Source organism: Belonocnema kinseyi, chromosome 2 (assembly GCF_010883055.1).
Source record: "Belonocnema kinseyi isolate 2016_QV_RU_SX_M_011 chromosome 2, B_treatae_v1, whole genome shotgun sequence".
In the NCBI taxonomy this organism is placed as follows: Eukaryota; Metazoa; Arthropoda; class Insecta; order Hymenoptera; family Cynipidae; genus Belonocnema; species Belonocnema kinseyi.
Window position 1 is genome coordinate 67,396,739 of NC_046658.1, and position 18,573 is coordinate 67,415,311.

Sequence of the window (18,573 nt, forward strand, 5' to 3'; positions counted from 1 at the left end):
TTATTTGGAACAATTAAAAAACGGTACATTTTACTTTGTTTTTTTCAATTGTAATTTCTTTCGAACTTCGTGATTTAAAATAAATTACTATGCTTTCATACGATTGTCCACGAGTGTGAGGATACCTAAAAACACTAGCACTCACTTCTCGCAGGGTATCTCTAGAATAAAATCAGATATAATATACTCTAAAAATGTTGGAAAGCTTTATTTAAGGTATTTTTGATAAACCGAAACTCAGTAAGTGAGGAAAGCCGGGATAAGTCTTCATTCTTCCCAATTCTCAAGATTCAACTTCAACTCCGAGCTAAATCTATGAGTTGAAGTTGAATTTTAAAAATTGGCAAAACTAAACAATCAGGCCTGCGGGAAGTGAGTGCATGTTTTTCGTCGCTAGTTTTAAGTGTCCTCTTATACTCCCAGACGGTAATGTAAATTAGAAATATTTAATTCTGGTATTTCTAAAATCTTTACAACATTAATTACGAAAATTTAGACTGTAGAAAGAGTCCTTCAGTATCAAGAAAAATTTTCTATTGCAAACGTAAACAATTAGGTGTTAAAAGTTTCCATCTTTTTAAAAAACCTGAAAGGATCTCATAAGGTAACAACACGTCTGTTCAATACATAGGTACTCTAGAATCTAGGATGAGCCAATCATTTTCACAGTTCGACCATCATATAGCTATAGAACAAGAAGACCTTCGACTTTCATAGGCTTCATCTCGCGTGAAGTTCAAAAAAGGTGACTCATAACATAACTGTGCGAACATCGCCTCTAAAAAATGACTCAGATTGCTCGCAGCCTTTCACCTCCAATGAGAGAAGCTAGACAGTAAGACAGAAAATGTTGTGTAGTGTGTACACAACGTGTACTCAAACTAGAGGGTGCTCTTTTCTCGTGGATACTGAAATGCATCTATTTACGCTAAGCCGTCTACCGTGTAATTGCAAGTCAACGATCCGTTAAATCACACAAGTACATCCTTTCGCTCTGATTTAATTGAAAATAATGACATGCTAATCAGTCCAAATGTGAAAAAATCGAAGAAATTGCATTACTAATTTACAAAAATTCACACAAAAACTGCAAGAAGTTGGATTTCTTCAAACCTTCTATTTCGGGTATAAAGTTAATTAATAAATATATTTTTAAAGGGTATACTTCCGAAAGGTTCACCCAGGAATATTGAATTGTCACTTGGCCTAAGGCTTCCTTTTGTGTCTCAGTTAGAAAACCAAAAATTATTTTTGCCGCAGATTAATAGAAGTTAAGTTACTAACCATTTTTATTGAAAACCATTTTTTTAAATCTTAACGAATATTTTGAATAAAAGTTCTAGGTTTAATCTAAACGAATATTTTTCGTATTTACACTTTTTTTTATCAAATTACTATTTTTCGCAAAAACTAAAAAAGTGCATTAAAATTTGAGAAATTTAAATGAGATTGAAATCAAATTTAAATTGCTATTTAACGTCCAATAATCAAGTTAATGTGCATAATTCCTGAAAATAAAACCAAGAATTCAGTGACCAAATTTGGATAACCACCATAAAATATTCCTATTGCAATTTGAAAAAGATGCTAAAAAAGAAAAGAAAAAAATTTCTTTTTTTTTTGACAAAAGAAAAATGTGAAGGCAATCAATCAAATCCCCTTCTTTCTCTTTTTATTTCTTTCGTCTTTTTTATTTTTATTGCTATGAAATTACAATGAAAAAACAGTTGTAAAAAATAATCACCAACGTTTCGGCACTCATACTTCACCCTTATCAAGGCAAACAATTCGAGCAGGCAGGAGCAGCAACGAAACCACGAAGCTTTATCCCTGACGCCCGAGAATGAAGTCTTCTCATTTTTCTTTCCTCTGTTGTATTTTGCTCAAAAAAAATTTTCGATTGTTTTTTTAGAAAATTTTTTATCTTTTTTTAAATTTCAATAGGGACATTTTATGGTGTTTGTCCAAATTTGATCGTTGGGTTTTTGGTATTATTTTGAGGAATTCTGCATGTTAAAAAATGCATTTTTATATTTTTACTTACTTTTCAAAAGTTCCCCATAGTCAAGCCGAACGCCTTTTTCATGGGCAAAAAAACCAAGCGGCCTAATATGGGAGATTTTAAACTAGGAAAGTTCTGCGATCAACTAACTCCTTCCACCTTTCCAGGGTGCTTTATTGTGGTCTTATAACTAGGATATTTTATAGGTCCATGTTTGAAAATTAACTAATATTCTACCAAATTTAATACATTTTTAAGGGGAAATCTAAACTAAATATATAATTAAAAAAACTGAACTAAACAAACTGAAAAAATATACATTTCGGGGAGATCCATAACTTGTATGTTGAATATTTTTATTGTTGAAAAAGTAAAAAATGTTAATAACTTCATGTCTATAAATTTGGGATAAAATGCGTTTGAGACATTCAACTGTGATACAAAATAAACTCTTAGGCCAAGTATAAAAGTTAATATTCTTGGGTGATCTTTTCAAAAGTATAGACTTTTTACATTAATTTTATCTCAAACTGAAGGATGAATTAAAATCTTTGTTTTAAAATGTTATTTCTTGATTGACTCTAAAAGTATTTTTATTATTTAAGTGTAATGTCTAGTTTCTGAAATGAAATAGAATTATAATGAATAACTGTGTTTAGTGACTACGAGAGTGTCTACATGTACATATATTATCCTCTCAGTAATAATAGAGCGATGAACTCCCACTTTTTGCACGTAATACTAGAAGTCGTGAATTAATGTGACAGCACACACTGAAGAAACCGTCGAGTTAACAAAAAAAAAGAAGTGTGAATATTACGGGCATAGCAAAAAAAAACTTGTTAATAATACCAACAGTTTTTATATGCGAATACTTTTTATAGCCACACCGTGGGATTATTAAATTGTATCCGATGGTTAATTGTTTAAATAGCTTTGAAATTTGTTGAGTGATTACTCAGCTCTAATTTTTCCAGTAATATTAAATCAATAACCTTAATAAATAGAAATCTAAAAATATATTAATCATTCCATTAAACTTACTGAGTAAAGTTCTATCACGAAGACCTTCCGTAATTCTATTCTTCGTCTGAAACAATACAATAACAGTAAGGATTATAAATTTATTATATGTAGAAAAATATAGATTTGCATAGAAGTACAAAATGTGAAAAGATGGGCTTGTCAATCCAGTTCACTTTTTGTCTCAAGATCTTGAACTAAGGAAGAAAGGTATTGAAACTGTTAAGGAATGAGGTGACCGGTTTTATAGCCTCGGGTGATAAGTGGAGGAACTCTTGTAAAAGAAATGTGGCTCAGTGCCATATGTATGCAGGTAATTATTACGTGACACCATTTTCATTTGCATTACGTTTTAGGAATTATTTTTCTATCTCCTAAAAAATATAAACCGATACTGTGACATATTGGGCCAACATAATTATTTTATTATCTATACATGCAATCGTCTGCTCGACTTAGGGCACGTTTCTAACACTATTAGCGATTTTCTATGGTTTCTGAGTTGCCTAGATTCTGTTGTAACCTTAGAGAGGTCGAAAGGACTCATTAATTTAAATACATTCTAACGATAAATTTATGTGCCGAAGAATATGGCTTTACAAAATTTAAATAAGGCTGAACATTTGAAGGTTCAGAGAAACTGCTCATAATAAGTGAAATGTTTTATAATAAATGAGGAATTATTTTAGATAGCAAATTGTAGACTCATGCGTCGTAAAAGACCGTAAGTTGTTCCGCCACAATTTTGATCATAAAAGGAAGTTGAGTTTGTAGGTTAGCAGAGAATCATCGAAAATATAAAGAAGAAATCATTTTAAATTCAAAGCCTTTAAGAAGGAACAATTCTAAACTGAAGGTCTTTCACAATTAAACGTTTTTTTCACAGTAATACAAGATGATAAATTTTAAATGTAGATGAATTTCATTTTTCCATTAAATTAAGTAAGTTACTTAATTTCAACCAGAAATGGAACTTAAGTCCAGTGTCTCGCATCTGATATACGAGTAATATGATAATTAACTGACACGTATGTTGAGTTTGGGATGATTTTCATTCGCATGCTCTGAAATTCAATTTGTGCCGGCAGGAAAGCGTGCGCGAAATGCGATGCGGCGATGCGCAAACACTTGAACGGATTTTAGCGATTGACATTCTGTACCTAGTAGCTTGAAATGGATATAAGTGTCTTGTTTAGTGTCATTAAGTTCTTTGTTCCTTCTACTAATTTCCTCGACTTGGAGGATAAAACAACATGATTTATTAGGCATAAATGAATAATTTATTCAATGCTCACATTTAAAAAAATTTATTTTCTAAAATTATTCAATTTTTAATTTTATATTCATTTCATGTTCCTAATAACTGACCGATAGCGCATAAATTTTATGAATTTCAACAATCAGCTGAGTTACATTAACCTATAAGTTTCATTTCACACGCACGTGCTGACGGAAAGTCAACAATCTTTCTGTCTTAAATTAACCTATAAAGTACACTTTACGTACATAAAGCAGTTGACTTTCAACCAAGCGCGTTACTTACAGTCATGTTATCATCATCAGTTGACTTTCAACTGGCGATTGATCCTTTTGGTTACATCTGAAAGTCAACCGCCTTTTTCGACTGAAATTCCGATTCTTGTATTACTGTATTGGTTTCATAAAATATTACAATAAAAGGATATTTATTTATAACGCATGAGTTTAGAAAATTTGAAGATGAAACTCTTAAAAATGCAATTATTAAAAATGAAGTTTAATCGAATCAATTGGAATGGTGATAATTTTCAATTTAAATATTTTGATAATTATAATTACAAGAGGACCGGATTAGAATCAATGTTAAATAAGATCAGTTTAAATGAAAAGCAGAAACATCATGTGAATGGAAAAATGTATTAATTATATTACTTCTATTTATAAATGAATTTACCGTTTAAAATTATTACGTATGATTTGTTCTGTGTTCAGAAGTTCGCAGAATCCAAAAAAAATCCGAATATTTTGGTCAATGCGTCGATTATATTCTGTAAAAATTTAACTATAAAGTAAGCCTAAGCAAATTGAAACATGGAAGGTATTCAAAAGTTGACAGTATAAGCAAAGACTTTGATGTTCACTAAAACGTAAAAATAATCGATTGGAAAATTCCATTTTTTCAACCTTTTTGAATTTTGGATTTTTTACCCTAAACTTGTTTTTTTTTACTAACTCAGAGCCAGAATAATTGGAAATACAATAGAAAATACCAGGAAAAACAGCGCAATAAATTTCTCTGAGTTTGTCTTTTATGCTAGCATTAGGTAGTAGATTTTTCAAGTCGAAGTCTTGCCTCTCCGTGCACGCCTCAGATAAAAGGATGTTCATTATTCGTAATTCAAGCCTTCTTTTCAATAGGGATCAATTGCAAAAGATGTGAATGTTTTTATTCGATGATAATAATTTTACGCAGAAAACGAACATTTATAATTTAAATCTATGATCGCCAATTTCCCGGATCTTTTCGTGAATTCTCCATATTTTTCATGCTGCACAAAATTCCCGAGTTTCCCGTTTTGCTGGGTCCCTATGGACACCATATAGACGGCGCGCTGTCTTCACTTTTGAACAAATACTAATTCATTCATTGATTCTCTTGAAATTTCAGAATTTTAGTTCTAAATGGTCGTCTTGTAGAAGAAGACTAAATTTGGAGAAAACCCCCCGCGAAACTCCGCTTTCGAACTGGTTACATTTTTTAATGAACCCAAAAAAGTGTTTTCAGCATCAGGCTTTCGAACGCTATTGTCCCAAAGAGTCAGCAAAAAATTAAATTCACGTCTTAGAGAAAATAACAAAACGCAATGCCGTTCGGGAGCGTAGCGTATTATGTAAAAAATTGCATCTATAATTTTTTTTAACTCTAACACAATAATTATAGATAGCCGAAGACGAAACATGTTACCCTTGTTTAAGTTTTGTAAGGGAATGAACGTATTTAGAAAAAATACGTTGTTTGCTGCGAGTACTATTTTTATTACCTAGATCCTTAAACAGGTATCGGTAATGTTTTTGGAAACAATTTTTGATATATAGTGTAATAAAAAAATTTTAAAAATTTAAATTCTTCATTCTAAAATCTGAAACTGCAACTCGATAATTAATTTAGAATAATTTGTATTGATACTACCCACATCTGAATCAGCACAAATTCCGCTGTGTCCGCCACTGAAAAAATTGTCACTGCGAATCAACGATTTCTGCTAATTATTCAGCTAAATATCAGTCTGCACAAGCACAAAGAAGTAGATGTCACCGATTGAAGCAGCCACACTGTCTCTGTTTGAATCAGTGTATTTACTTTATCGCTGATTACACACACACACACACACACACGTATATTGCAAACTAGAATATTGAAAAATTTTTAAGCCTGGGAAATTATAAATTTTGAAATGCTAACCGTGCTTTGAGCTACATAATTGCCTTTATCAAAAGTGTAATGAAATTAAGCCGAAAGAGAAGTAAGACATCCTTGATTTATAATTGGAATGTTCTATGCAGGCGGATCGTAGAAGTCATAAACTCTTTGGATTGTAGTTATTATTTATCATCCAAAACTACATATCAAATTTATAATTAATTTACATGAATTTGTGGTAACCCATGTAAAAATGTCTTCTGGCGCTGGCTCGGCCCAGACCAGAATGTCTCGTTAGCCCCAGGCTAGACCGTCTAGTCAGCGGCTAGTTATAGGCTGACCAGCCACTAGTTTCAATCGCTTTTTTAATAACTTGGAAAAAAATAATTTCTCAATATAAGTGTATTTAACTGATCAACGCCAGTCCTGGGCCAGACCAGACCTAACGGACAGAACACAGCATTTTTTGTTCTTCGTTCGATGATCAGCGACAGTCATGGGCCCGACCAGACCTACCAGACTGAACTTACACCTTTTATTGTAAAATTGTGGCTACATAGCGTCAGTCATGGGCCAGACCAAACCTTTCAGACTAGATGATATACAAAAAGTCAGAACTTGCCAAAATTAGTGCTAGACCTGGGCCAGATCAGATCTTCCAGACTACACAGTCTAGATAAAATCAAACTTGAGCCAGACCCGACACCAGACTGCCATTAAATATTTCCACACGAAGACATACGCTTAGCAAAATTTTGAGGCAAATTCTCGTCCCTGGAGAAGGAGAAGCTGCCATAAAAACTGCTAGCGTTGTTTATAAGAGGTACCTCGTTTAAATTTAGACTCACATGTTAAATGTTCATATACACTTTTGTCAGTGTTTTAGTATGCAAGTATGCATGTGTAAGCGCACTCTACTCTCACGAGTCGTATATCGCGCATTCCTTCCGCGCTACGCATGCATACTTATCCAAAGCGCGGTGCAAGTAGCTAGCAATCTCATGAACTTTTGAGATTCAGTAGTACTTCGATAGCTTATAGGAAACGATATAATCGAAAATAGTTTTCTTATTCATTGCTCAATGATAATATACGTTTGGATACGCAGTTCTCGGAGAATAAATAAATGAGAAAATGATGATAAGATAGGGAAACAAAGGAGGTTATCGTTGGACATTGATGGCTGCGAATTCCGTGCGAAATTCACGAATGCCAGCGCCTGAAATACCGAGGACGAACAACGCAATCGCGTTAGAAGTTGGGCATTTAAGTTACTCCGTGAAATGCAACTTATGCTTGTAAATTATGCTGTTCATTATTCTTCATGCAATCTTTCCTTGGCAATTTTATATTACGTTTTATAGTTTTTGCAATAACAGGGGAGAAACAATTTGTACATTTTGCTTGGAAAATTACTTTTAATGTTCAATTCGAAGTTAAAGTACATCCGTACGATTAGATAATGAAGAGTCTAGAAACATTATTTTCGGAATTGTGTAATTTTCATTTATATATTTTATTCATTCATTGATATAACTTTTGATCCAATCAACGAAAGCCCAGATACGAATGTTTCTATCAGGATTTCCATTTCCACAGGATATCCGATTTGAAGCCATTCCAATCAGAACATCACCAGCGACAATAGGACTTCCAGAATCTCTCTGAATGCACACACAAATATTTTGAAGTCAATTTCATTTGAGCTTAATTTTCTGAACATATAAAATAAAAAAAAAACATCATTTTCAGGGAGATAAATAAATATTTGAACATCAACTTACAAAACATACACCTTGCCCTTTTCTGGATATGGTACACATAGACGAATCCAATAACCCAGGATATTTTTCTCTACAATAATTTCGATCAAAAACCTTAGCATTAAAATAGTGCAGTTTTTTATTCTGTTCACCGGTTATCTATAAAAAATATGCATTGATAAAAATTAATTCAAGCTGACATGAAGAAAGGATTTATCTAAGAATAATTTTGTATTAAGATAATTAAACTATACTTGCTTTATTATTTTCTCCCCAACCGGAAACAACCACAGGCAAGCCAGGTTTTTCAATATCAGAGTCAGGAAGGTTAATGCTTTTTACATTCTTGGAAAATTGAATTGGATTTTCTAATTGTATTAGAGCTATGTCTATAGATCGATCATTAGCATTGTCGGGGTGAATAAACACTACATCAATTCTGTGTTTTGTGCCATATTTTCCTAGATTTGTCCAATCTGGGGTTCCAGCCACAACATAGTAATAAGATGGATCTGGCCTAAAAATGTATTCGAAAATATTATTCTGATGCTAGTGAAATTCATTTAAGATATACGTACAAAACACAAGAGGCTGCTGTTAGAACCCAATTTTCATTTAAAATGGATCCGCTACAAAAATTACCAAATTCACTAAAATCAGTCTGAAGAGATACTTGATACGGAAATTTTCCATTTCTTGCCCTATACCCTCCCGTAATACCTACAACTAAATTTATTAGATGTTAGCTGTGCATTTTAAAAAAACTGTTTACATTAATTGAAGAAAAATTATATTTATATGAATATAAAATAATTCAAATAGAAAATTGTGCTTACTTACCAGAGGAAATTTCAAACAGAGCCAGAAGCACAATCACTGTCAAATGATCCATGTTCGTCTATTGTGTCTCTTTTCCATTTTGCTACCATATTTATACCCAAGAATCTTGTTACAAATTCATGGTGAAAAAGTGGCACGCAGATAAAATTTTCTTAATTTAAATGCGGGTGTCTATAAACTTTTATTACTTGCTTTCTACGAGTTGATAAATTATGTTGAAAATAAGTAAAACATATTGAGTTTTTTCTCAATATAGAACTAAGCTTTTGCATTAAGTAAAATATGATTATGTTTCAGAGAATTGTCTATTGCATCTACAATTAGCATGAACTCATCATATGTGATTGTGATATATATAAAAATGAATAATACGTAACAAGTTACTCTTACATAATTAATAACTATTAATCGCCACTTTTTAGCTAGAGTCTACATTTTACTATAAAGAACTGAATAAAAAACATGCAATCAGTTATAAAAATCAATTTTCCTAAATTGAAATTAGGAAAATGATTATAGCTTTAAAGCACTATCGACACAATAAACAGTGATAACTATGAACCGCTACATTGAGAAAGGGCATAAGCCACTTACATTTATAGTCTTCTTAAATCGTGAGTCACCAATAAATGAGAGGTTATTGACTATTTATTACGAAATCATTGAACTTTCAATGTAATTTTTAACTTATCTCTAATGAGAATGCAATTCATTTGTAATACACATTCAAAGTGTTCAAGAAGAATAGCAAAGTACAAAGGTAAATCCGAAAAACTTTAATTATAAAAAATGAGGCTTTCGCGAAATTCGATTGTTTCCTTTTAATCATTTAAACGGTTCAAATATTATGAAATTATATGTATAATCATCAAAGAGACACAATCTTATCTCTAGCATCGCGTAACCTCTTACAAGACATTGTGCTTCTCCGTAATGACTAGCCAGTTACTATATTTCATGACACCAATACAAGAAGCGCAAAGTGACAGCAAACAGTCCTAGAAACTGTTTCTTTTTATGACAATCTTACAGGATTATCATCAACAACCATCTGGCAGAAAATAATACATGTCTGTCATAGTTGAGAAGAGTGACATTATTTTCGTAAATTGTACGTGTACGATAATACATATTATTATTTGCAGCAATTTTAAAGAAAATCATATAAACATAATTTAGTTTAGTGTACGTAACCGATGTAGATTTTCTGAATACACGTGGATCTAAAACGATCTCAAAATTCTTGTTAAAAATAATTTTCGACTCATAAATTTTGTTTTTGTAGGCCCGTTTTTCAGATCCTGCATCAGGCATCTGAAAAGAATCCGCGTTAGCATCTTGATGGCTTGCATGAGTGTAAAAATGTCAGGTCGTTGCCACTAACCACATCGATGCTGTGTTCTGCATTCGAGGGTTTCGCTTTTTTTCATTCTCAACAGATTTATAATTTGCCTGTTTTATCTGCAGACATACCCACACAGAAAAACCGAGTATCTTATTCAATGACTCAGTCATATATCTCTGTAGGCCGATTTCTTTATTTCTTCCTTTTTCTCTATTCTCTTTCATTGCAGGGATGAAACCGCAATTTCAAACCAGATTTTTCTGACACGAGGTAGCATTTTTCAATCAACTGGTGTTATTGAAAAGAAACGTCATTACCTAAAAACCGATTTTTTCATGAGAGAGTGTATTTTCTGTTCAATTATTATACTTCATTGAAAGGTCTATTTCGATCAGATTCGAGCTAAATATAGAGGGACATAGGAAATTCCAATTCGCGGAAACTGAAGAAAGAAGAGTTGTGTGATGTTAATTGAAAAGCAAATCATGATTATCATCAAATATCATTTCTGGTCGCATCTGCAATTATGCATTTGATTAGATAGTTTATATTCAGGTTACTTTAAAACATTATTAAGTAATTTCACCCTTTTACCATGTGCATAATGTAATCTGCTTTTTATAATGTATTACTTGACGTTGTATAAGTCAATCGCAAAGTTATTCATACAATAATTGCATAAATAACTTTGGCCAAATAATTATAAGTTTGGCCAAAATTATTTCTATTGTTATTATAGTGCATTTGTGAGCACTGACCTTTCGTGATAAGTTATGCAAGACGTGTATGCATTGCTTACGCGTAAATCATGGCACGTGGTAAGCGTGTAACATATTCGTCATGCACGTGTTCAGAGTATTCTTATTATTAGACGCAAGTCTTATTGATCTTATATAAATACGTCATAATGTCTTCAGTGCCATCCAGATATCCCTCCAAATCGTATAGCCTAGTGCCCTAGTAGTTTCGGAGCTGATTGAGTGCTACATCAACAATTGGAACACAGGAAGAACACAAGTATTCTTCTTGGTAAAAGTGTTTTGATTTAGCCACAGCTGAAGACTTCGGTGGATTTGATCAATATTCAGAAATTTAAAATAGTATATTCCGATACAAGTGCGTCTAGGTGAAAAGGCCCGCACGAATGATAAGTCGCAGCACGAACCACAGCAAAACAATAAGTACATTGTAAAAAAAAGTTGGTGTAAATTTACATTATGCGACAATGAAAATTATTCGATCGATGTGTCACATAGTAATTAAGCAGAATTCTGTTCTCATATTTTTCTTCTCAGTAGGGTGGTTAAAAAATGGATGGCAAAATTTCTTTGCAAGCTAGAGGGCAACGATCCCCCCATTTTCTTACAGATCCAAAAAAAGAATTTCCGCAATTTTTGTTTAACAGGTGCCGGTTTTGACTTGAAGTTTCCCATGTGAAATGCATGGGGAAAAATCTTTTCTTTTTGAGTATTTAGAATAATTTGTTAGGGTTTGAAAAAATGTGACGGGAATGTATAGGGGCCTGTAAAGAATTATCCAACGAAAAATTTCATGTATCAGACATATGGATTTGAGAACCCTAAAAAACTCCCACGAGTACCTGAAAACTACCCTTAAAACCAAAAATTTCAATTTTTCATGAAATCGATCTTTTGAATACACTGTATTACTATTTGTCTAGTGGAATATTTATTAAGATTACTTTATTAGTTTTCAATTGTTTAAGCAAATGAAATTTGTTAAAATAATCAACATTGTTTGATTAATTTGTTGTTTTGAATTATTTTTTATAAAAATTATTATTACAAAAAAAAATTTTTTCAAACAAATGGAATTTGTTTACATAATTAAAAATTAATAAACCAATATTGATAAATATTCCACTAGACCCACAGTAATAATTTTTATTTTAAAAAATTCGGAAAGAACTTATTTAAACAAATTACATTTGTTTAAGTAATGGAAAATTAATGAACTAATGTTAATAAATATTCCAATAAACCAATAGTACTAATTATTACGGAAAAAACGAATTTTCAAAACAAAAATTATTTAAACAAATTCCATTTGTTTAAACAATAGAAAATTAATGAACCAATGTTATTAAATATTTCACTAGACTAATAGTAAAATTTTAAGGGGGTAAAAAAACGTTTGAAAACAAATGATTTTAACGAATCCCATTAGTTTAAATAATTAAAAATTAATTAACCAATGATAATAAATATTCCATTAGACCAATCTTAATAATTTTAAGTGAAAAAAAGACCAGAATACAGTGCTCAAAAGGTCGATTTCATGAAGAATTCACATTTTTTGTTTTAAGGGTAGTTTTCAGGTACACGTGGGGGTGTGATAGAGGTGTCAAACCCATATTTCTGATACATGAAATTATTCATTGGACAATTCTCTACAAGCCCCTATACTTTCTCGTCATATTTTTTCAAACCGTAAAAAATTATTCGAAAAACTCAAAAAAGTGATTTTTCCCCATCCATTTTACATGGGAAACTTCAAGTGAAAAGCGGCACCAGTTAAAATAAAAAAAAATTACGGAATTTCTTTCTTTGGATTTGGAATAAAATGGGGGGATCATTGCCCTCTAAAAAAGCGTTTTTGAGCCAGCTCAATGTTCAGGGTTAACATATTTTGTGTTTAACTATACACTGTTAAAAATAATATTAAATTTAATATACACATGTGCATTAAAATTAATATATCAAGCATATGAAATCGCCGTTAAGGGCGAATATAATAACTTTCATATACATTCATGTTAATCACTTACAATAAAAATCAGATAATTCCATTTTTCACAAATTCAAAATAAGTTTAGCAGTAATTATCGATTGTAAATAATAAAACATGATACCTTCTTCCTGTTAACCAGAAATAAAATTGAATTTTCAGTCAAAAACTTCAATTAAGCAAATAAATAACAGACCTAACCTACAATTAACTGTCTTCGCCTTAAATTTTGACTATTTAGAGCGAAATTAGGAAAAAGTTTTACCCGTACATTGCACTTTCATAATAAATAACAATTCAGTCGAAAAATTCTAGATTATTAATTTAATTGAGAATATTTGACAAGATTTAAAGTAATTAAAGCACGTCGAGCTTTCACGCACATTGCTATACTGACCTGCATATTAAATTTAATACACGTGTATGTTCAATTCACTACACCAATGTATGTTGCATTTCATTAGCGGTAGTGCATATTTGCTTCACACACATGTATATTACACCTCGTACAGATTTTTCTGATAATGATGACAACATTCTAGATGTTCAAAGTTAGCATCCGTAAACCTTAAAAGGTGAGATGATACTCACTAACATCCAAAATGTCTAACTAAAATATCCTAGATATTACAAGTATGGTTATGCCAAATAACGCCTGTAAATGTTTGAAGACTTTACTTACTTATTGGTCATTTAAAGAATTAATTGATAACTTATTTGCGAATTTAAAATTAAACTTTAAAGTTCGTAGACAAACGAAAAAAAGATAAAGGGTATGAAAGGTGGTTCAGATGATACATTCAGTCAAGTTGAGTTTATGTTCAATGTTTTTAATTCCAAATAAAAACGGGCGTAAGTAATCGTAGATGATCTGTAATCTGAATTGTTTGTAACAATTGTTTGTACATTGTTATCTAACCTATGTAATCCTTTAAAGTAAGCTCTTAAGATGATTTAAATATCCATTTTTCTCCATGGGATCGTAAGTCAACACACACGATATTTTGAGGTTAGTTCTCCCTAAACTTTTCCGTTATACTCAAACATCCTTTATATTTATTTAAAATTGTAGACTTTTAAATCGATATATAGTAGTATATTATATATAATATTGGAATTTTTATAAAATTTCCTTTATTAATTAAATATATCACCTTACGTAAACTTACTATGTCCCACGCCGATCGAATAATTTTGATCATAAGACACAGTAATTGTACAGTCAACCATATAATTTTGTTAAACGAACCATTTTTTGTGAGTGCATAATATATGAGATAAACATCAAACATTTGAATAATAAATTTTAAATCATGTGCAATTGTAGGTATGGATAATGTGAGTGAGTCAGGCAAACAAGACAAGCCCTCCATCAATTGATCATTGCAAAGCTATGAGCATAAATAAGCTATCAGCAACTAAATCAGAGGGATATAAAATGATTGCCTACTCGACGCCTAACTTAAACTGCAAGCATCAAGCAATCTTCCTCTCTATATAGAATTTAAATTTCAAAAACACTTTCATCAAAATCATCAACGCTCGTACATAGAACACATATTTCAATAATAAATACGATAATTGCTTATAATCTGATTATGATAGAAATTGTTTTTTTTTTAATTAAAAAAAAATTGTATGCAACTAAAAATGAATTAATTGTGTTTGTTAAGGTTTAGTTATTAAGAAAAGAATTGGAATACAAAGTTCGGACTTTTTCAAATACGATTTTTGCCCAAGCAGCTGAGCGTAGCGCCTCAGTACTTTCTACTACTATAGTACTAGGTGAAACCTGTTCAGAAAAACATTGACACCTGAATCGGCTTCCCGAGCTTATGGTACTCTCCTTGTCAATATAAACTGAATGGTGGCCATTTTTCAAGACAAAAAAATGCCTAAGGATCGAATGTTTAGTTTTGAAAAACATTTTTAAAAACAAGTTTCCGAAAAACTGCGATGCTGAATTGAGGTGTGAAATTTTTGATTAAGAAAATTAATCCATTTCAGAGAAAATGTATGGGAAATTTTCGTTGGAACTCATGAATATTCCCCAATAAATTCTAGTTTTCCTAATGCCTATTTTGCTGAAATTCATTTTACAGAATAACAATTCAAAGTCCGGATCATACCAACCCCAGTCAAGTCACAATTTTTTTCAAGTTGCATTTGCGGCAAGTCACTTTTGTGGTTAGACAAATTTTTGGCAAGTTGCATTTGGGGCAAGCCACTTTTGTGACAAGTCACATTTGCTTCAACTGGTAATTGCTTCATTGGTAATTCAGATTAATGAAACATTAGGAAAATGGAAATTCGGGAAAATACAAATGACTTTAAACTTCAATTCGAAAAACGAAGTGTCTCATCGTCCCGAAATTCGGATTTACTAGTCCAATATTTTTTATACGCCTATCTAGTCGTCCCTAATTTTCGAGACGATTAGTCCATACCCTTTGCATCTCCTCCCATTTGTCGAGACAATAAAGAGTCTTCGGAAAAATATATATTGGGGCAAATTTTTATTCTGACAAATGATTTTCGGTAAAATAGACGTGAGGAAAATTATATTTTGAGGAAGAACGATACTAAGGTTGTGCATCACTTTTGGAAGGCCATATACATATATAAAAAAATATTACATTTTTTAAATTCTGTAAAGTGTTCGAAAATGAATGTCAATATTTTTCATATGACTGTACTTTTATCAAATTATAGGGATAATTCACGAAATACCTTGTACGTTTTGGGAAAAAAGGGGTCTGTCAGAGTATCATTCTTTATTTTACAATGAAAAAAGCATCACGTAAGAAAAACGTATTTAAAGCTGTTTAGTTGTAAAAAACGTTAAGAAGTTCCAAAACGTTGCAAAAAACTACAAAAAGTAAAATAAAAAAGTACATTGGAATATATATAATTTTTTGAGCCAATCGTCTTATTTTCGAAAAAATGACGCTTATCTCCTTTCGGAGCACCACTCTTCCAATACATAAACGGACTTATAAACTTATAAACTTATAATGCCTGGTAAAATTTGGTCTATGAGGTAGGATATAGTAATGTAAAATTTATAAGTGAGTTTGAGATCAACCAATTCAGATGGGATCTACTATGTGAAGTTAAACAAGAGTTATTTACTACCATTTGATACATTTGCCGCATGTTCCACTAGTGGGTCTCGCATAACAAGATATTTTATTGCTGTGCGGACCATTCAGAATAGCTGAGCCGACGATGCCAACATGCCTCGGGCACGGACATACCGATGCGTCTGAGACAACCATACCCAGTTTGTCTAGAGAGCACCCACTTCTATCCGCAATACGATCATGGCGCCAATAACCATATCGCGTGCGCTTATCCAATCAACTGCTAATGATAATTAGACTGCACTTAAAAGGACCGGCGGACTGCCTTGCTGTCAAGAGGACAGCCAATCGTCGATCAGAAAAATTATAAACATTGTAGAAACTCTTGCTGCACGCAATCTTAAGTCCCCTGGCAGTTTTCCTATTTCTCTGCTTACTTAACGCATAATCTTAAATTGGTTATTTCTGAATAACACTTTACAAATTTTTAGTCTTCCTTTACTCTTCTGTAACTTGTGAAGCACAATGTGTCATTTATTGTAAATTATTTAGAAAAATAAATTTTTCTATGCCAGCAAAATGTTCTGTTCTCAAATAAATGATTGTATTCTGTTTGCAATAATTAAATTTTCTTTGCCAAAATAGTATATCTTTAAGGCAATAAATTAATTTCAATATTGCTTTCAAAACTGTTCTAAGTAAAGTGATTCTGTATAGAATTGTTTTTTTTTTCTCAAAGAAGTGTTTTCTTCTAAGTTGGCTTCTAAATTGAGTTCTTTTCTATAGAGAAATGTTATCTTCTGACTTAAATTTTATTGTTAGGAATGTAATGGTAATTTTCACTTACCAATTTAATAATATCAGATTATACGTAAAAATCGAACAAATTGTGTCTCTCAGATAATCAATAAATACCTCCATTATCAAATTAAAAATAACCTTCTGAATTTGTTTACGAATAAATTTAATTTCTACTTATCTTCTTTCGCGCTATAAAGCAATAATTTTTCTGTTAACTCTTGTTTATAAATTCGTCCTTTATTACTTCAATTATGCAAGCTCGGGAATTCACTACCTAGTTTAGCGTCCAGCGGATGTCCAGTGCGAGACGCGACGGATATTTATGGAATCTCGGTATGGTCGCTAAGCGACACAGAGAACTTCCGCGATAAAGCCACGAGAAATAGTTTTAAAGAGCTGCTAAAAATGAACCCGCCTCGAGGAAACTGAGCGTAATTCCCAGAGGGAGTCGGGAAAAATATCAATCTGAGTCATTATAGACTGAATGAGAACCTTTCTCTAACATGAATGAGTGAAGGAATGAATGAAAAATAGATTAATGAATTTTAGATCCAAGCAGAATTATTATCAATTCTCATGAAGCAGAGGTATTTATATTGATGATTCTAAGGAGGATCGGATCGAGTCGTTCTTACAATTGCTAAACAATCACCATTAAAACAATTTAGTTCTATGCTCGAACAAAATGTGTAACAGCAACTTTTCTCTTTGTTCCACTTGTAGCTCAGACAGCTGAGGATGACGGTAGGGTGGGATCCTCAGCATCTGTCAGTTACAGCCGGCCGGCTTGCCGTATTACGCTTTCAATCCGATACTAATCGAATTTTTAAGGGAAACAATTGATATCGATTTTCCTTTGAGACGTCCAAGTTTTGACAGCATCCTTTTGGTTTGGAGGCCTCAACTTCGAAGAGATGTCCCTATTGTACAATCTATAATCTCGTTCCTGTTCTAATTATCAAGGCAGTTTGATTACATTATTTATAATCAGATTTTCAGTCCAGAAACCTCATCAATACTATCATCAAATAAATATGTTATGAAAAAAATCATATCTTTTTCTCTTTTGTATCAAAATAGGCTGTAACCCAATGGGAAATTGACTACTGACGCAGTACTGCGGCAGCACTGGCAGTGTCAGCGCAATACTGATTTCCAGGACTGGCGCAGTGCTGGCAGGACCTTGGGATGATAAATATGTTCGGTACTGCCTTTCAGTACTGCACCAGTGCTGGCGGGCAGTACTGGGAACCAGTACTGGCGCGGTGCTAGACATGAAGATTGGACAGAGTTAAGTTGACGCTTGTTTAAATTTATAACAAGAAGAGGCCGGCATAAGATGTGTGAGCTATAATATCGCTTAAAGGATAGATTAGCTTTATTTTGCGTATGAATAGAAAAAACTCAACTCAGATCCGATTGAATATTTTCAATCATATCTCGGAAACCAATAAAGATTTTTTTCACGTTATTTCGGCTTAAATTAATGATAATATTCTAGGCTCTATGCCATATAATTTTCAGATTTTTGCAAAAATTTTCCTAGGTCATGCTAAAAGTTGAAGTCG

At 32.2% G+C, this 18,573-nt stretch overlaps 2 protein-coding genes across 14 annotated transcripts in view; one reads left to right on the top strand and one right to left on the bottom strand.

Moving 5' to 3' along the window:
- LOC117167665 overlaps window positions 1-18,573 on the top strand; it is a 109,831-nt gene that overhangs the window by 13,317 nt on the left and 77,941 nt on the right. The gene's annotated exons all lie outside the window — the stretch shown is intronic.
- On the bottom strand, window positions 7,943-9,156 carry LOC117167668 (chymotrypsin-2-like). Its single transcript, XM_033352771.1, has 5 exons — window positions 9,029-9,156; window positions 8,767-8,914; window positions 8,447-8,705; window positions 8,210-8,347; window positions 7,943-8,089 (listed from the first exon to the last, which is right to left on the bottom strand). Exons 1-5 carry the CDS (start codon window positions 9,078-9,080, stop codon window positions 7,946-7,948), a joined length of 741 nt encoding a protein of 246 aa, XP_033208662.1. The 5' UTR covers window positions 9,081-9,156; the 3' UTR covers window positions 7,943-7,945.

What these genes read in the sequence shown, in the direction of transcription:
- LOC117167668 (XM_033352771.1), bottom strand. Translation starts at nt 9,080, where the DNA reads ATGGATCATTTGACAGTGATTGTGCTTCTGGCTCTGTTTGAAATTTCC. An exon ending in ACAGCAGCCTCTTGTGTTTT is followed by an intron (nt 8,706 to 8,766) that starts GTACGTATATCT and finishes ATACATTTTTAG; the next exon opens with GCCAGATCCATCTTATTACT. An exon ending in GTTGGGGAGAAAATAATAAA is followed by an intron (nt 8,348 to 8,446) that starts GCAAGTATAGTT and finishes TATTTTTTATAG; the next exon opens with ATAACCGGTGAACAGAATAA.